The sequence below is a fragment of the Mauremys mutica genome, chromosome 6, assembly GCF_020497125.1.
Source record: "Mauremys mutica isolate MM-2020 ecotype Southern chromosome 6, ASM2049712v1, whole genome shotgun sequence".
Classification (NCBI taxonomy): Eukaryota; Metazoa; Chordata; order Testudines; family Geoemydidae; genus Mauremys; species Mauremys mutica.
This window is the reverse complement of record NC_059077.1, coordinates 76851024-76871892: the sequence shown is the minus strand read 5'-3', so window position 1 is coordinate 76871892 and position 20869 is coordinate 76851024. Positions and strand designations below refer to the sequence as shown.

Sequence of the window (20869 nt, the reverse complement as noted above, 5' to 3'; positions counted from 1 at the left end):
GTTAACTTTTGGCAGATTGGAGATGAAGAGATGCACTGCCTCCACACTGCCAGAATCTACTATTCGGAAGCGACAACACCCCCAAGCACCTACTATGCTTTGCAGGGTGCACTGCCAAGTTCTCGCCTCTCCTCCTGCCCCATCAGCTTTGACAATACAACTAAGCATTCAGCATAAAAAAAAATATGACTCATAGTGAAGAGTGAAGTACACATATTGAGACCTTTCTTCATTTCTCATTAAATAAGTACCAAGCAGTACTGAACCAAGGATAGAAACACAAAGCAGATATTTGTATAAAATTCAGACCACCATTAGGTCTCAGAGAAAATAATCACTTCCTCTTTAAGGGATTCATCTGACAGAGAATATCTCCTCTATAAGGAAACTAAGTGGCTATCAATAAAAATAAATTAATGAGCAATTCTTGATTGATTTGTTCCTCCCTTTGAACCTTTTTACCAAGAACAAAGGCTATTGTCTACACTAGAGACCGTACAGCAGCACAGCTGTGGAGACACAGCTGTGCCACTGTAAGACCCCTCATGTAGACACTAAGCAGATGGGAGAGAGCTCTCCCGGCGACATAATTAAACCACCCCAACAAGCAGCAGTGGCTATGTCAGCAGAAGAAAAGCACTACCACTTATGCTGGCTAAATGTATGTCGCCGGGGTGGGGTGGGAGAGAGGTGTCCCACTCCCCTGAGCGGCATAAATTTTGCCAACATAAGTGGTAGTGTAGACATAGCCAAAAATTCCAATATACAGCAGAAGGAGACATTAACTGTGAATAAAAGGGGAAGAAAGTCCTTTCTAAAATATTTTAGGAGACGGTGAGAAAAAAATAAAACTAACTGCTGTCATGTAAGAAATCCTATTGTGACTAGTAAGAAAATAATTTGAGATTAGAATATTTGATACCATTGTTAAAACAGAGTTAGGTTAATTGTACGGATCAGAACTGGAAGTTTTTTAGTCAGTCATAAAACACAACTACAATCCAAAATAAAATTTCAGAGTTGAGATTAAACTTAAATTGAAACCCAAGCCTCTTAAATTATGGAAAGGCATAATTAAGACATACAAGTAACCACAGCTCTTCCCCAGTAGGGTAACAGCCTCCCATCTTCCCCTCCATGCTTACATTCTAAAATTACTTTTTGTAAAGCAATTTTTCTAATAGCATGAAGAAGTTTACTGCTAGAAGCTGTGTTCATCTTACACACGAAAAAGTCCTGCTGATATAGTGGCCACTACATTAACATCCTCCCAACCAAGGCTTGGGGGGAGGGAAGAGGAGGGGAAGGTGACTGAAGGGTAAAATAAAACGAAATACCTGGAGGGATTTTTAAATGGAAGGCTATGCTCAGTTTGTGGGTGATGTATTAAAACGTTCGCCAAAGAACACTGAAATCTATTGTAAAACCAAACAGATGTCAGATACTTTGCATTGCTTTGTCACCACACTAATGTTTGAACTTATTCAAGTGTTATAATTGTCTGATCTATACTGAAGAGGAATGCATACACTAGCTTTATGTTTAAATGACCCTCATCTAACTGGTGGTCCTGGGAATCATAGAGAGAGTGGGGAATACTGCTTTCAGTCATGTCACATGTCTGGCTAGGAATTTGTAACCATGTCTCTCTGCAGATAGCATAAAAAGGCTAAATTTGCCCAACCACCTAAAAGAAAGATTTACCACTTAAAATCTGTATTTAAATGACTGGCTTGAGACTTCTACCAATTCATTTTGGATACTTCTGTTCCAGCCATGAAACAGGATTAAGAAGAAATGGATTAGTAAATTCCTATGTCAGAGCAACATCTGTTTTTTTCAGACAGAGGGAAACCAGCAAGAGCCAGATATGGCCTGCAATACCAGCGCACATGAAAATAGGGTTCCAGAACCTGAAAATCATGTGCACTTCATTAGTAAAATTTCCATCCTAGTTTGTCTATATCTATTTATTGTAATGGAATAGGAAGGCATAATTGTTAGAGAGAGAGAGAGAGAGAGAGAGAGAGAGAGAGAGAGAGAGAGAGAGAGAGAGAGTGTGTGTGTGTGTGTGTGTGTGTGTAAATATATATTGCAAGCAGTCAACCCAGATAGCTAATTCTCAAGTCTGAAGATTTTCTCAAACACTATATGATATATTTCACCTTTTGAGACTAAATAGTGCAATCATGTACCTGCCTGATCAGAAAGAAAGACTGTACTGTCTCTACCATGTTCTGGAACTAAACCCCATGAAGAAAAGCTGATTTCCTGATAGAATTAAGTACAGTGTTACAAACATTAACTGATGTTTTTAAACAGCTGAGACTAACCAAACTGAAGAAAATCTGGCAAAAGGTACCAAGTCACTGTTGCTTCTTTGGACCAGGCTTTTATAAACTATCCAGACATAGCTTCAACCTGAAGACCTAAGTGGAAGTGAACAGCCATTACTGAATACCTACAGAGATGCCAGGAAAAAAAAGGAAAAAAAAAAAGAAATAAGGTATTTTCTACAAGTTTTATTAATTTAGATGTTGTATAAATCTTAAAGTTGGGAGTAACAAAAGATTTCCATGTAGACACAACAGTCTGGGATTGTTTTTAAAAAATAAAATTGTAATAGCAGTAAGAGCAAATCCCCCCAAAAGTGGGTCAGAGTCTCCAAAATAAAAGTTAGCTGAGCATACAGGCAACCAGAAATGCAAAGATGTTGTTATAATTCTCTAAGAGACGTAGACAGAAACTTACAGGGATGGAGCAGATTTATAAGCTTTTGAGAATGTCCTCTAAACTACTTAGAAGTATTGCTTTTTCAAAAGTTGGGTTTAATATTAATTATCCCCCAAGTTTGCTAGCATGCTAGTAATGCTGCCAGTAGCATTCCTGGCAAAGTATGTCAATTTCCTTCTGTACTTGCCAATCCTGGTGCTAGGAGTGCTAATCCTACAGATCTAGCAACGGTTCCTATTTTCTTCATTTTGACCAAAATGTCAGTCTAACCTAATTCTGCTTGAGACAACTGATCCTGAACCTCTGGAGAGAAGCCTGAACTCCTGCTAGTATGATCTGAAGACTTTCCAGTAGATTCAGACATTCAAAACTGCCTGATGAACAGTAGCTTTTAGAGCAGTCTAAGTCTAATAAACGCCCAAAAGGACTGCCCACATGACTTCAGCAAGAGGCACACTACCCAGAAGCATTCTTATTTCGTAAGTGGATGGGAAGGATCCCAACCATCACAGTGGAACAAACCAACACTGAAGGCTGAGGCTCCACTGGTTATGATAAATTTTGGTATGAATGACATTGGTTCAGGCGACACTTGAAAGATTTTCCAAGATCTCAGGGACTTTGTAAGAGCTGGAAGAAAACAAAGTGCAAGAGATTTTTGATATCTTTCCTGTCCCATCAACAACAAAAAAAACAAACAAACAAACAAAAAACCAGGAGATACTGCAGGTAGGTTGTTAGTCATGCAAGTACTGTAAAGTAGAGTTTTGGTTTCATAGACTATTGAGCCTCTTATATATGGCTTCCATTTCAGTAGAAGGCAAACCAAACTTCTGATTGACAGACTAGCTAAACTAGTCAGGAAGGTGTTAAACAGAGCAAAATACACAAAAACACAAGGGTCTCAAGGTATCATTGTGTCAGTTCAGACACACAGGACCTGAAATGTTTATAGACTGATGTTAGGGTCAGTTACAGACCACCAGATCAGAATAGAGAACAGGACAAACAGCTCTTTCAAGTTCTGTAACGGTTTAAAAAGAAAAACTAACGTACGTTATCATGGAGGATTTCAACCTGGGGTACATATGCTAGAGTTCTCATGCTGCCACTCCTTGGAGTTGCTTAAAAAATTAACAAGCTAGTAAACCCAACTCAGGGTAATTCTTCATTAGACTTCACTGTGATAGAGAATGATGAACTAAATATGAAATTATAAAGTAGCAATAGCCAGTGATCACAACCTAACTACATTTAGGTGCCAACAGAATATAGTCTGAATCAGTATTTTCCATACTTGGCAGTTTGAAAAGGCCAATTTCCTGATGCTGAAAGGAATTGTGAGTAAAAGTTTAAATAAAACAATGTGAATGATAATAGGAAGTTGTATAAATCCACAATTCCAGTGTCACTAAAGAAGGCTTCTTTGATTAAAAAGAGAAGTGGAAGGACTAGAACTTTCACTCCAGAGTTTTAGTAGCCACTGAGATTGATGACCAATGGAAACAATCAATGGGGGTGGGGGGGAAAAAACAGAGAAGGAACCAATATTACAAAAACCAGGAGTGCTACAAGAACACAGACGTTTTAAAACTCATCGGTGCCTCTAGGAATTCTTATTTTATTGAGAAATTGAAGCAATACAAAAGCTGCTGGCCAATTACATCATTCAAAAGCCACCAACACTTCCTAACCATGCTTCTGGTGATTGCTTCATTATTTACAGAGTCCCCAGTACCAAACTATCTTTTCAAAACAAAGTATTGTTTCACGGAATCCGAGCTCCTCTTCATAAATAATGCTCTTAATAGCCAAAGGCATTAAGGTAAAGCTCAATTCTCAACAGCTACAAATAAAACTGGGATAGTTTGACCATGTGACTTAATGCTTTATAAAGTCAAAACTACTGAGTGTAGTTAAGAGGATTTCACCTGACATATGTTCTTTACACATAGGTTTTAAGCCAAATGACTTGCACTGGGAACATTGCTAAACATTACAATTCATGTTGCTGGTCTCAATTGTGATTAGTTTCTCCTCATTTTAAGTGGAAGTGTAATGCGATATTACAACAATATTGTCTCAGTCTCCTGAGCAGTCAGTAAGAAGTAGAGCAAAATCCACTAACTGATAAAAGCAAATGCAAAGAGTTGTCTGCAGTGACAGTGGACACGGTACCCAAATAAAAGTGATCTTTTAAGAGCTCACACTGTTCTTCATATTTGGCTCAATGAACATTAAAAGGTTTCCTTTCATCTAGGATATTAACTACGAGATGAGGTTTAGCAGCCACAGGACCAAAAATCTTGGTTTTAGGCTACAATTTCCTCCCTACAACTACTTATTTAAAATACACTAGCAGACTTTTTACTCCATCTTTTGACCTCAGTTTCCACTGATTTAAAGATATTAACTTTGTGACAAAGAACAACACTATTTTAAACTGACAGGAAGCATTGCTTTGACTAAAATGAAGTGATTTTAAAATAGGCAGAGACATAAGAGGAATTATAAATTTAACACTTCAAATTTAAGTCAATCGAAGGATCAACCAGCTACCATCTCTGCAATCAGCAAATATTTTTCAGCCCACAACTCAATACCATTTTTAATAAAATGAGTATTAAGGATCCTCTTGTTTTAGAAACACAGGATACTTTACACTTAGTAGCCATTTTTATTTAATTATTTCTAAAAGGAAAACAGTGATCAGTTTTTAGAAGTACTGCTGGGAAAGAATGCGAATGGATATTTAGTAAGTTTTCATCAAGCTGGTGATACGGTGGTTTCATAGTTATTCAAGAACCTTGGCTCAAATGTTAAGCCATGGCTACACTTGCAAATTTGCAGCGCTGCAGCAGGGTGTGAAAACACACCCTCTCCAGCGCTGCAAATTGCGGCGCTGCAAAGCCCCAGCGCTGGGAGCACGGCTCCCAGCGCTGTACGTTATTCCCCACAGGGAGGTGGAGTACGGACAGTGCTAGGAGAGCTCTCTCCCAGCGCTGGCGCTTTGACTACACTTAGTGCTTCAAAGCGCTGCCGCGGCAGCACTGCCGCAGCAGCGCTTTGAAGTGCAAGTGTAGCCATAGCCAGAGTTGCTATTCATCCTAGTGGGATATCCAGACAAATTGCTACTCAGACACTGGGTCTTATAAGATGATAGTGCTGATGGTGAGGAAGACTAATACAGGAGGCACCTAAGTCTTAAATAAGGAAAAATGCCCATTTAAATGCTCATTAGCAGATCCAACCAACCAAACAAGATGATAAAGGATTTTCCCTTCAGAGTCTGGATACCATCTGTTTCTCTCCCACACAGAAAAGGATGTAACAGTTCTCTCATATAAAAAGGTCAAGTAGAAAATGAGTGGTAATCTATAATGAAACAGCAGCAAAGACTGCACACACTTAGAAGTCTGTCCTCCATGCTGTGCACTTCATCAAAAGTTATTCTGAAGCTGAATATCTCCAGTTGTAATCCCTTGTGAAAGCACTATGCGCTCAAAAAAAGCACAACGCCCAGAAGAGATCATCCCAATGTTTAAAAAATAAGAGTTGGGAAGAAGAGGTAGATATATTTCATAAGGAATGGGGAGCTGACTGGGAGGCAGCTGAACAGAGAAAGAATCCAGAGGTGGCGGTAATAGACTGTGGCCCTTCAAAAAAGTAAAAGGAAGTGAGATTAAGTGTCATTTACCTGAAGATACTATCTTTGCCAGTTCCTTACTCCTGGGTCTTGGTGCCTTAGGAAAAGTCTATCATTCATGCACTAAACTCTAGAATGTGATTCTTGAGTGCAGTGGCAGAGTATGATCAGAACCCAATGTCATGGTTTGGCTTGCCATCACTTCCCATGCCCTCTGAACATTTCTTCTTTATTATAGTCAGCAGAGGAGCTCTCACTAGAGACTGTGCTTCTTCAGCCATTGCTCCAGCTTGTCAGAGTTCCAGGTGAACTCGGTTATTTTTTAACTGTCCTTTATCTTCCCTTCTAGTCAAGTCTCAAACAGCTATACTAAACAGAGGCCAAAGCTTTTGAGTGCATATTGGTGGTGTTTTGACACCTATTCTCCCCGTCAATACACAGTACAGAAACATTTTTGTTGTTTTCCACCTAACTTCTTGTTTTTGTTTCAGGGTGTTTCCTCCCCCCACACACACACCAGGTTGTGGTTTTGTTTTGGGTTTTCTTTTTGGCATTTTCCTAATGCCTCACGAGATGTATTTTGTTTTGGACATTTCAACATCAGTCCCATCCCAGAGGTCAAGTGCAGGGCAGAAGCAAGGGAAGAGTGAGCTGCCACTCACAGTAGATTGTGCAAGTGTTCAAACTACAATCGCATATACTCCGCTGAGCTCAGATTCCCATCAGGGGGCCTCAAATGCCCTACTTGGCTTCTTGGACTGAGCTGCTTGGACTGGAGGGGGGAGGGGAAAAGAGCATGGTCCTCTTCCAAGTGTCCCCCCTCACAGTAAATTATGCTGATCTTCATGATATGATCCTTCCCTTCATGCTTTGATCAGCAGTGAAATAGCTGATGCGGACATATCACTGGGCATCAGAGTCAAGATGAATACAAGAACAGACCTCTCAGTGCTGTTGTTTCAGGCTCAGACAGATATCACTGCATTATTTAGTCTTCAAAACAGGAACTGAGTAAATTTTCACAGCCACAGTCACAAAACACTTTTCCCTATGAAAGCTTAGATCTGGGAGAACAAAGTGGCAGCTCAAAAGAGGCGGTGAAATACAATACTGCTATATACTCCCCTTACTCCTAATTAAAGCCTGACCTGTTCTCTGTACACCAGTATCAGGTATGCTATTTGGTTCAGCACCTATTTCAGCTCAGTAACTATCAAAGCATTTGGCACAAAAATTCCTGGATGGTCCAGTATACGAGTAACTTCTCTTCTTTTGCAAGTACTGCGTAGCATTAAAAAAAAAGGAAGACTGCTTATAACAGGGGTCGGCATGGTGTGCCGAGTCTTCATTTATTCACTCTGATTTAAGGTTTCGCATGCCAGTAATACATGTTAACATTTTTAGAAGGTCTCTTTCTATAAAAGTCTATAATATATAACTAAACTATTGTTGTATGTAAAGTAAATAAGGCTTTTAAAATGTTTCAGAAGCTTAGTTTAAAATTAAATTAAAATGCAGAGCCCCCCGGACTGGTGGCCAGGACCTGGACAGTGTGAGTGCCACTGAAAATCAGCTTGCGTGCCGCCTTCGGCACCTGTGCCATAGGTTGCCTACCCCTGATTTAGAAGCTTCAAACCTTATCACCCAATGCACTAGAGAGAGAGATCAGCAAAACCTCCAAGTCCTGCTTGAGGCACCCAAGGGAGATTTTTTTTGTAAATCAGCATACAGCCAGGCTGAAAAGTTTCAAAGGCCAAAGCTCTGAAACTGACGCATCAGGACTCGGTTCCACTAAAGCCCACATCAGCACAGACCTCCCTTCCATGTCCCCATAATCCCAATTGTCTAACTGACACACTGAAATGCCCAGCATTAACACTGAGTTCAAGGGCTCTGTTATGCATCTGCTTAGACACTTGGAGTCTGTGGTAGGAACTCCATATAACTGAATGAAGCATAGCCTTCTTACAAGAGACTCACACATCAAGGAATCCTAATTTCACCCTCCTGCATTCTCAAGCTTGGAGTGCAAAAGAAAACAAACAATTCAGGTCTCACTGGATGTTCCAGTGGAGAGTTAGGCTCTCTCCATGCAGTTGGAATGCTTTTTTTTGCCTCCATTGATTTTTTTTTGGGGGGGAGGGGGGGGAGTGAGAAGAATAATTCAGCATAAAAAGCTCTAGCCTCAACCCCAACATGCCAGTCCCTCTTATACTGATGCTTCACAAACCACTTTCAAGGCTCCCTCTTGAATAGGGACAGGTTGAAGATAGTAACTCATCCTATTTGGACTTAGATGAATTGGAGAATCCTGTTGTTAAATACATCCCTACCTGTAGGGGAACAGAAACCTTGACTTTACAAGGGAGGACCTCATCCTCCACCAAACCTCTCCCCAAATTCTTACCAAAGTTGCCCAAGATAATTGTTGACGCCAACATAATAATCTATAAGGGCCATAAATGAGGGACCCAGGAATCCCTATGAAATATGAATTGTGCCCTTACATCCATTTTGAATCAGGTGGTGAGAAAGTGTGACTGACTTCTCCCACATCTGCCTCAGTCCTGAAGGCAGACAGAGGGGAGAGAAATAAAGCCTACGTGGCCAAAAGTCAAGCTGAGCTTTGTAAGAAAACCCCTATCCTGATCAATTCTCTCATCCTCAAAGGCACACACCTGGCTCATCTTGAGGAATGGGCAATATTGGATACTATATATGGTGACAATGGACACACCCTCACCAGTGAATGCCCAAAGGTCTGCAAGCACTTGGGTCCCTAGAAAAGTTCCAGAGAAACTGGGTATCCACCTTAGATCAGAAAAAGGCTGTTTGGGGAGCATGTAGTGTTTTTACAAGAGGAAGACAAACATAGCATTGCATTTTCTAAGGCCTGCATCTCATCCCAGAGGTCCTTCCTTCCAGAGTAGGATATGATAGGTTTTGCATCAACTGGCTTCCAGAATTTACTGAGCCTTTAGTCAACACCATTACCTGGACCTTATTCTCAGCAGCAGACTGGAAGCCTTTTACTCCTGATAGTCCCCGCTCAACTCAGACACACAGACATTAGGTTTCAGAAAGCCATCCTGACTGCATGCATTTCAATCCCCTCTCCCCGACCATACCTCCCTCTCAACACAAAAAACAAACAAACAAACAAACAAACAAAAACAAACCCACAATGTTTTTGTGTTTATCAATGCCAGGAAGAATTGCTGCAGGGAAATCCAATCTGGCCTGGCAAAGAGAAATCAAGGCAGTGCCACCAGGTGAAAGACAAAAGGGGGTTTACTTTAGATATTTCCTGACACACAGAGCTCAGGAAACTGCATCAAGTATCTAGTCAAAAAAGTTCAAGGTTATTATACCAAGAACCATCACCCCTCTTCTGGATATAAGAGAATGACTGTGCATCCTCTGGACTTTGAAGATGCTTACAAGCATATAGAGATACTTCCTAAAACAGTAGGATTTGCTGTAATGAGAACAGCACTGCCAGTTATGTCTTGCCTTTTATGGTGGTATAAGCTCTGCATGTTTTTTTTATTAGATGCACTCTTATCCTGTGTAGATACTTGGACAATAGAGGAATTGGAGATAACACTCTGGTGAATGCTGAAACATCAATCTGTCACCGCTGGGGGGCTGGAGTTGTTAGAATTCAAGACTGACTGCTGGGATTCTAGTAGTTATTGGTAGGGCTCCATGTCTGTCACAGAGGCTGAGGAAGTCATGGATTCTGTGACTTTCTGCAACCACCATAACTTCTGCAGTGGCCAGTGTGGCTGGCCCCGGGGCCAGCTCATCAGGTGGCCTCAGGGACAGCCACACCGGTGGCTACTGGAGCTGTTATGTGACCAGCCGCACCAGTGGCTGCTCAGGTGGCCCCAGGCAGCCGGCCCTGGATACTGCCCGAGCAGCAGCTGGTGCAGCCGGACCTGGGGACTGCCTAAGCTGGCCCCAGGGCACATCCTCCCCCCGCCCCGAGCAGCGCCTCACTCAGCAACAGCTCCCTCCAGGGACCTCCCAGAGTAGCGGCCCCCCTGGCTAAAATTTAGTCAGGGATTTTTATAGTACAAGTCATGGTCAGGTCATGGGCTTTTATTAAAAATACCCATGACTAAATCGTAGCCTTAATTATTGGAATACAAAGCCTTCCAAGTAATTTCCATGGCAGATCACTATTAAAAGGTTTTGAAGTGGACTTTGAGGTCCTAATGGAAGAAAACAATACAAGGACTTTCACACCACATCTGGCTAACAAACTCTAAGCCTCTTTAGCATGGTAGGAGACAAGAGGCAATATTTAATTTGAAATCCATTCCTAAGGCACCTCTCATCCAGACTGTAGTGATGACAGATTTGTCAATCATGAGAGGAACTATGAATACAGAACGCCACACACTGAGAACATGGTCTATCCAGAAACAGTAGTTGCACATCAGATGTCCTGAAAATGCAAGCAGTCTAAGAACCTTTAGAGACCTAGTATTACAAAAGGTGGTCCTGGTTCAAGTAAACGAACAGAGAGACACCAAGTCGCACCGGTTGGCAGCCCTGCAGGCACAGGCAAGAGCTTTATTTTATAAGATGTTCCAAGCTGCCACATACATGGCAGAGAAGATCATCATGCAATTGATATTACCAATTCTTACTGGTGGTCCATAGATAAGAAAGAGTCAGCACAGCTTTGACTAGTCAGGGATACCAGAGATGAGTTTCTTTACTACTCATTGCTACAAGCTGCCAATCATCTCATGGCACAAAGGAGACCACATTAGCAAAGAATGTCTTCACCTATATATTTCCTTTCCACCAGCCCAACTCACAGCATAGATCCTAAAATACTCAGTAGATTAAAAAAAACCTCAGTGACCGTATACCGACCGGCCCAGACAGATTTTCAGCTGTTACAGACAGCTAAAGGCAGTTCCATCAACCTGAGAATTTGGACTCAGATCCCTCAACTAGGTTATTAGCCCAGCCCAGGGACTCTCTCCATGACAAGATAGAGATCATTAAGCATAAAGGGAAGGGATAGCTCAGTGTTTAAATAACTTGGAAGCCTAAATCCTCCCATTGACTTTCAGTGGCACTTAGGTACTTTTGAAAATGTTACCCGCCAACTCCAAGCCTACTGCCATTTTCAAGGTCATCTTCCATACGAACCTGTAACTCCAAAGAGAGAAGGTTTGCAGGGAGATATGATCAGGCCCAAGGGGACTCCTACTTCAGGGGTTCTCAACCTTTTTCTTTCTGAACACCCTCCCCTCCCCCAACATGCTATAAAAACTCCATGGCCCACCTGTGCCACAAACAATTGTTTTTCTGCATATAAAAGCCAGGGCAAGCATTAGGGAGGTAACAAGCAGGGCAACTGCCCAGGGCCCCAGGACACAGGGAGCCCCGTGAAGCTAAATTGCATAGGCTTCAGCCCCATGTGATGGGGCTTTGTTTTTCTGATCTAGGACCCAGCAAGTCTAATGCCAGCCCTGCTTGCCAGCCCCCCTGAAACCTGCTCACAGCCCCCAGGACCCAGGTTGAGAATGACTGCTCTACTTGGCTCACAAAGACTGCTGGTTCTCTACCTGCAATCCCAACCGAAAGTCTAACTGCATCTTAGTTCGACGGCTATTACAGATTAACCACAGATAGACCAAACACTTTAGCAACCCTGGCCATCAAGTTAATACAGGGATTGACATTTTTGTTGTTTTTAACAAAACTCCCTATGCCATCAGATTATTAATGTGATCCTGACAAAGTTGATGAAAGTTTATATTGATCCATTCAGTCCCTCAAACTCAGGTTTCTTCTATGAAGGTCAGTTTTCTGGTGATAGAAACTTTAGGGTCTTAGTTTCTCTCAATCTGAGCTATTTACCAATTTACCTTATGCCAGATTATAGGATAAGAAAATGCTGCAGACTCATCCAAAATGCCTCTCCAGAGGCAGTGTTGGAAATACACATTAACTCGTGTTTTTAAAAAAATAAACAAAAAAACCCCAAAGTGGTACTTCTTCCATGCTTTGCCAACAAAGTAAGTTGTACCAATGTGAGACATCACTCATAGAAGATCGAGTGGATATCCAAAAATGCATGTTCTCTTGTCTCAGGTTCTCTTCACTGGAGTCCAAATACATACATGGCCTTTATGGAGTGGACTTCCTCAGGGTATCATATGATCCACTGGGCTTCTTCAGCTTCACTTCCCTTTGAGGGAGCTCAGATGCACTCCTTGACCCTGTGGATAGGTCTATGCCACAATTAAACACACAAAGGTTAGCGAATGTCAGCTAAATTGAGCCAGCCACAGAAGTTTAATTGAGGTGTAGCAATAGCGTGTTAGGCTCCCTTCTTGAGTAGGGTTGGAAAAAAGGGGAAGTACTCTCTTGAGCCCACTAACCAGTGGTGCCAAAAAATGCTGTCACAGCATATTGTGCAGATCTTCATACCATGAACTTCCCTCATTTGTTATACACTTTGATGAGCAGGAAGTCAACAATGTTGATATTTTACACCTTATGAGAGGCATCCTCATTAGCACCTATGAGATGAATGGGATAATTTGCACCCCTTAGAACTATTGTTTCAGGTTCTGCAAATACAGGCAGATGTGACTTCATCCATTAGCCTCAAATGTGACCCAAGTGTATCTCAGTGACCATAACAGCAGAGACCTTTTGTTAAAGAGTTAGATTGTGGAAAACAAGAAAAGAGCATGAAAGAGTTGCCTGTATTCTGTAGTGTTACATACCAGTTAAGCCCTGATAACCCTACTGTCTTGTCAGTATTCTTTCCACACCCATCCCATTGATATTCCTAAGAGGACCATCTCTAAACAGATGTCTAATTGTACTTCACAGTGCAAGGATCCAGCTAGCCTGAAACTAGAAGGCCATTGTTAAGGCTCAATGAGTTGACGCAAAACTGCCCCTTTGGATTGTTTCAAAGATGTTTCCACACAAACGTCTCTAAAGTTTAGCTACATGGTCCTCTCAGTGCATTTAGAGCATTGTTGGCTTTGACTTCCAGAAGGGGATCTTGTTTCAAGCTCATTTTTCTTTTGAGATATCCCTCATGCTTACCACGCAGAAGTGAGAATCCTACAGAGACAATGGCCCTGATTTTCATGGCATGCTACTCTTACAGTGCTGCAGCTGCACCAGTATATTTGTGCTGCTGTAGCGTTTACTGACGACACTAAGAGCTTCTCTCATTGGTGTAGGTACTCCATTTCCTTGAGAGGCAGTAGTTATGCTGACAGGAGAAGCCCTCCCATCAATGTAGCATTGCTACACCAGGAGTTTGGTCAGTATAACTGCATCACTTGAGGGGGTGGATTTTCCACGTCCCTGACTGACATAGTTATACCAACATAAATTTGTAGTGTAGACTAGGGCTGAGAAGCAATAATGAACAGCAGCCCTAACACTGGCAGATCCAGCCACCCAAGGATTCCCCCCTGCATAAGGCAATCCTCACGTGGGATAGAGCTGCTGTAGTGTCTATTGCCATAATTCCCAACAGAGAGGTATGGCTGGGGAAGAGGCACCACAGCCAGAGGCCCCTGAATCTGGCTGATCCCATTGTCAAAATGACCCCTACAGGATACGGGCAACCAGCAGGCTGCTCTAGTGTACACCAGAGACCAGGCTGGCACCTGACACCTCCAGGTGAATGTGAATGTGGCTGGAAGTCACTTTTGCCTCCACTTCAAAATCTGTACCAAAAATAATTTGGCCAAGCTGGTGAATCTTATGTAAAGAGGGGAATGTTACTGTCCAATTCTGCTTCCCTGATACTGTCACAATGCCAGATTCCCACTTATCCGCCCAACTGCCCCTCTGAATTTGTAAGCATTTCCTTTCTCCTCTCCCCACACTATTTTCATTATAGGCATAATTTTGCTATCCTGTTGATCATCTTTAACTTCTTCTTTCCCCTTAGAGCTTTGCCCCTTAGCCAAAGGAACAGAATAGAATGTTCAAAAAGCAGCATTTATACTTGCTAGAGAGTAGAGAACGGCTATCAGGAGAAGGTTTGGCTCACAAGCTACCCAGTTACTACTGCCTTCAAGGGTCAAACAAGGGGCACTAAGGAGCTGCATTACTTCACGTGCTGCATTATTTCTCGTAAAGTTTTAAATATTAGGATGTTACACTACTGCTTTATCTACATTTAAAAGTTAGATCAATATAGCTACATTGCTCAGAGTACGGGAAAATTTCACACCGTAAGTACCGTAGTTAGGTTGACCTAACCCCCAGTGAGACGTGGCTAGGTCGATGGAAGGATTCTTCTGTCAACCTAATTACCACCTCTCAGAGAGTTAGTTTAACTACAGGGATGGAAAAAACCCTTCCATCGATGCAGAAGCATCTACACTATGGTGCTACAGTGGCACAGCTGTGCCAATGAAACATATACATAGATGAAGTTATAAATATATTTATGTACAGTAATGGTAATCCGTCACCTGCAATACTGTCTAGTTTTGAGTACCCTTAACTGGAGATGTTCAAGTCCTGGAAGAGGGGTAACCAAGAACTGTATTATAAGCATGATGAAGTCTTCAGCTTAGAATTTAGAACATCTCTCACAACCATGTTCTTCAAGACCAAATTTCCCTCCCTCTCCCACTCTCCCTCTCCCCCCAGTGGCATATATGTAACAGAACCAGCTCTTACATGGTTTTAAAGAAAACCACAGAGAAAGTCAGACAACACCAAATGTATCCACAGAACAGAACTTCTCTGCAGTTTTCTTCTCACTCTTCCCGCCCCACCCCCAAATAAACTCTCATTTCAATTCTAGACCTCTGTTCAACAGGGACTGGCACTTATGCTAAGCAGCATTTTAGCGATAGGAGAAATAACTTCAGGGCTCTCATGCCTGTCCCTCTACGTAACACCCTATAGTAACTCAAGGGGAAGAAACTGTTTTAAAGGATCAAGTCACTAATCAGATCAGCAAAGGACAGACTGATCCACCCAAAGTTGAGCTTGGCTATCTCACCCACCCTCTGACTGGTCTCTATCTGAGCACAAAAGCCTGACAAAGTCAGCATGTGGCACTCTATATGTTCATTTCAATATGAGACTTGAAATACCAGGGCTTTGGAGTGGAGCCCGGAGCTGGAGCACAGACCAGTAGGTTTTATGCCCGGAGCTGGAGCAGAGCAATTCAAAAATTTTATTACTCCAAATCCCTGTGGAATACAACAGAAAGCAACTCATCCATGTGAATGTACTAATTCCTAGCACTCACTCCCCCAGTGATGAGCTGTTTCCAACTTCAAACACCCCAAATTACATCCAAGCCTCTGCTTCCATTAGTAGAAAGTTATGCTGATCAACTCAAGTATCATCCAGATGCCCAACCAGTGCAACTGTTCAAACAAACATATGAATTTTATACAACAAACAGTTTCAGGTACTACATTTTTCCCCCTTCCCTCAGTCACACAAATTATAAAAACCACAAAAAAGACTTTTAAATTGTGTCTTCCTCCATCCACTGAGTGATCTATACCAGAACCACACAAGCAAAAAAGGAAAGAATGAAAACGATACAAAGTATTGTAAAATACAATAAACTAAAATAAGATAAGACAAGACTGTTCCCCCCCTCCCCATCTTTCAATTAGCAGTAACGCACCAATACTGGCCTCAGTGAGTATGTCTACACTGTAGCTGGCAGCAAGACTACCAGCGCAGTAGACAGACTCATGCTATTATGGTTCAAACCTGCACACTAAAAACAGCAGTGTGGACATTGATGCACAGGCAGACACTCAGGTTAGCCACCTAAACTTGGACTCACCTGACCTCCTAGGTCTATCTATCTCCACCAGTGCAACAATGTCAACACTTACCACACTAGCTTAAGCCCCACTAGTGCAAGTCTGTTTACCCAAGCCAAGAGGCTTGCTCTCAGCTGTAGTGTAGACATACTCAAAAGGCACAATGACAATTTACATGAGCTACACTAATAAGTCTCTTCCATGTCCATATGTATATGAAGATAGTTACAGTTATTGTGAGAATCACAAGTTATAATTTTTAACTGTATTAGATTAATATAACTTTTGTATTACAAAAAAGCTGGAGAATATCCTTCACTGATTGCATGTTCAAATGTGCAGATGTAATAAAGGCATTCTCTAGTAGTCTGAACCCATGACTGGAAGTCAGAAGCACCTGAAGTTGGGGGGGGGAGGGGAGTGAGGAGGAAGCGGCTGTTTATTTTCATAAGGTAAAAAAAAGGACAACAGCTGAAATTCACAAGGCTATGTTGTGCCATCTGTTTCTAAACTTGACACCCCAATGATTTAAGAAATGGCAGCATTGTGTGGCCTCCAGATGGGTATATAATAGAAATACCACAACTACATGCTTCAAGAGACGTAAAGACAGAGGCATTAGATGCAGTTATACATAAACATTTTAGAATTGTATTTAGAATGCCCAAATTCCTTTATCAGGCAAACTACTTCTGTCAGACTTACCCTCACCGTTTCATTTTCATCTCTCTAAAACTAAGAATACTTCCTTACCTGACGGGAGAGTTGAGAGGATTTACTTGCTACTATCTATTAGGTGCTTTGAAGGTGAAGCACACTGAAGAGCTAAATGTTATTCAATGTGCAGCATTCCAATTATAACAATTATCTTTTCATACATTTGTAATACCAGATTGTTCAAAATTAGAGGAAAACACATATTACACTTACAGAAATAACAAGTTGTGTGTTTGAAAAAGTATCAAGTTTCATTACACAGACACTTGTCTACACCAAGGAACACACTCATGACAAGTTTTAAAATTATTGTTGCGTTTTGTTTTTTTTAAAGCAAAGCATCAAAATAATAAGTGGTTACGTTGTGAAGTACTATCTACCCACATATACCCCTGCTGCTTCCCTGTCCCCCACCCTGGACCAAGATAACAACTCAGGTAGAGTTTTACTAAGCTTCCTAATAAAATGGGTTTGTTCTAAACAAGCATGATCCCTCAAACATGCAAAGTTTCACCCCAAAATGTAGCTTAAAGAAGTTGAAAAGCTCATGAAGTCATAGGCTTAGAATTAAATTCCTTCTTCAATTGCTATTCTGTAATCAAAGCTGTGAAATCCTGTCTAACCTCTGAGGTTCAAATTCTAAATCTTATGGTTTAAATTACCTTGGATTGTGATGGAAAGAATATTTAAGCACTATCCCTCTTCCCATCCCCCCAAAAAAGATTTTTTCCCACCCCACATGTTGGATCAATGCCAGATACTACACGCACATACAAACACACTCTATATGTTGTATATCTGAAAGAAACTAAAACAATGGTAAATGGCCACTCATGTTCCACATTAATTTATAAACAGGATTCTAAGGGAGAGAAACATGAATGAGATAAGACAAGAAAGATGATAGGAACAACAGAAATGTTTAATTGCTACCGATAAGACAGAAAATACACAAACAAAATAAAGTTTTATGAAGGAAACAGAAAAACATCACATTTCAAAGACGTGTGTTAGCATTTACATTTGACACATGGAAACTTCAACACTTTTGGTGATACAGTGGTCTATTTAAGTGGCTCTAAATTCAAGGTTTCAATAGGACTCCACAAACCTGCTCTGAACTGCATGAAACACAGCAGTTGCTTCTTCCCACTGCCTTGTGTCAAATGTTTGACCCTATCTATTTTTTATGAAGTTATGACTTGAGAATTATACTGTATAATTTGTTCACAGTGTGTGTTACTCCTACTAATCTTAGCAGGAGTTATGTAGTGCATGCAATGAGAATTTTTAAATTAAGTATTTAGAATTCAGAAGGAAGTAGATCAATGATGCAGACTATATGAGCTAGTGTCAAATACAATGCAGCATGAATTTAAAACAGGCTAAGCTCTAAATTAATTTAGGTGAAATTCTATTAGAAATATTTGAGAAAAGGAAATAGCTTTGTGGTATGCGGTAATCAGTAGTACAAAGGGGAAAAAATTACTGAAGACAAAACAATGCTATTAAGCACAACTGCTAATACAAAACATTGAGAGCTAGAATGAAAAGAGGTCAGAACACCCAAGTTTCCTTATTTTTATTTCCAAAGAGTCTTAACAAAAAGTAATCTACATTTGCCAAGTTTTATCTAGATCAGAAATAGTCTTTAATTAGTATTTAAAATTAAAAAGTCTCTAACCCATGTTCACACACCAACCAAGCAGCAGGTTTCATTCACCAAGATATCAGCATCTTAGGATATTCAGAGATTACAAAGCCAGAATGAGCCATTGCTATAATTTAGTCTGACCCCCAGTATACACCAGACCATAGAAATTCCCTTGATTTCTGTTTGAACTGGAGTATCTCTTTTAGAAGAGCATATCTATACACTATGCAGAAGCTTTAACTATTATGTCTCCAGCAACACACTGAGTACTCCAAAAGGTGGCAGAAGCTTACAATACTGAGTTTAAGTCTTGTTATATCTAGTACCCAATAGAATTTAAAGGAACCTGCAAAGAAGATAGACAAGGAAGAGACTCAATTACAATAATGAAACTGACTTCTCCTTCCCTACCAAAATACCATTAAATTCAAAATAAGGGGTAAAGAGTGTTCCAGGTGAGCTCTTCTATTTTTTGTGTAAGGAAGGAGAGTAGAAGCTGCTCTGATGATTTGACGACTCCCACTTGGGAAAGTGAATCTCTTACTTGTAATTTCCTTTTCCCTATCTACCCGATCATAGATTATCCTCTCAGTTGCAATAAAATCATTACATGTATAGCGGTGACTGGTTCCTACTGCTCGGTGTCCCAATTTCTGCACACCTTTATATCGTTGAGTGGCAAGTTATTGCTGTTTCCGTTTTCCTCCCAATACAAATCTACATTTATCTCAAGCCGGCTCGTGGAAAACGGGAACAGACACAGGGGAGTTTTGGGGGGGGCGTCTTCTAGTTATTTCTCCGCTGGCCAAATTCAGGCGGTGGGAAGGCAAAGGCCTCCTATTTCAACTCAGCGGCCCCTGCTCAGCGCAGATCTGAGTTATCTGGCCCCCACGTGGGAAGAGGAAGGAAGTGGAGCGACTCTAAGCATGGGCACCATCAGGGCTCTGAAGCACCGGGCAGAGGAATGGAGATGCCCGCAGTCTCTTACCTTGTCCAGCTCATCGTGCAGCTCGGCCAGGCTGGGCCGGATGAGCTTCTCGCCCAGCTCGGCGGCCGTGTGCCGGTAGTGGTCTATCCTGGGCACGGCGTCCATGGTGTTGTGGCCAAAGGTGCGCAGGTAGTAGGTGTTGGTGTGGGTATCATAGTAGTAGTGGTGATGCCCGCCGCCGCCGCCCCCGGAGTGGAGGCTGCCCTCGCTCAGCACCGTGTCGCCCCCGTTCTGGAAGCTGACACCGCCGCCCTCCAGGCCCCCGCCGTGCTCGGCCGGGCTCTCATCACCGGCCGATGGGTCCACAAAGTTCACCCGAAACCTGCCCTTGGCTTCCTCGCTGCCCTTCGCCGCCGCGCCGCCCTGCCCGCCAGGTTTCTGGGGCTCGTCCGCCGCCGCCCGGCCAGAGCCCTCCGCCACCAGGTCCACCTGGAAGCGGCTCTGGCTCGGACCCAGCGGTCTGCACAGCGCATCCCCGGCCGCTGCGGCCGGAGACAGCCCCGCTTCGGGCTCAGCGCCGGCGGCCGGCGCATCCCCGACGCGAGCCGGCAAACGTGACGTTTCCTCAGCGCCTCCCGCCGCCGCTGCCGCCTGCTGCTGCCGGGTGGAGCCGGACGGCGGCTGTTTCCCCTCCATGTCTCCGGCTCAGGCTGCTGCGAACGAGCGACAGCCCCGGCTGCCTCTGAAACCCGAGCGGCGGCTCCGCTGCTTTAAACGTCCAACCACCAGCCGGGCTGCCCCAGAGCACGCAACGCGCCGCGCCCGCCCCCCTCCGCCGCCGCAGCGCCAGGTGATGATGATGCTGCTACTGCCGGGGCGGCTCTTCTGGCTCGTCCGCCCGCAACAAGCCCCTGACCCCGGCGAGAGGGGCAGTAACCGCCGCCCTGCTGCGCGCTCCGCACCGGCACCCCGCGCGGGGCCAGCGACCAGGGTCCCGGCTGGGGAAACGCGCGGTGCCCGCTCCGCACTGAGCCGCCTGACCTAAACCCAGAGCCGCCCCGAGGCCGGCGAGCCCGACAGCCGAGCAAGGGCCCCACGCGCGGCACTGACACCCCGAGCAGGGGGCGGGGCGGAGCGGCGCTCGCCCAGCCCCGAGGCACTGACAGCGCCGCGCTGCGAGCAGCCGGCAGAGCGGGCCGGGCTCAGCCAATCGCCGCGCCGCGGCTCGGGGCTGGGTCTTTAAAGCGACACGAGGCCGGGCTGGCGGCGGAAGTGGCTCCTTTCCAGTCCCCTCCCTCGGGGGCTGCTGGCGGCCCGTCCACGGGGACTCGCTCGCCTTCGGCCCCAACGAGCCTGGCTCCGCTTCCCTTCCCGGGGCGGGT

The 20869-nt window shown here is 43.3% G+C and overlaps 1 protein-coding gene across 1 annotated transcript in view; it reads right to left on the bottom strand.

The window, feature by feature from the left end:
• The window catches only part of SLC12A2 (solute carrier family 12 member 2), a 102884-nt gene extending 82457 nt beyond the window's left edge, over window positions 1–20427 (bottom strand). The window contains exon 1 of the mRNA XM_045020452.1: window positions 19548–20427. Within this exon, the coding sequence (XP_044876387.1) occupies window positions 19548–20183 (636 nt within the window). The 5' untranslated portion in view covers window positions 20184–20427. The remainder of the gene's footprint in view (window positions 1–19547) is intronic.
• Window positions 20428–20869: the final 442 nt, after the last annotated feature.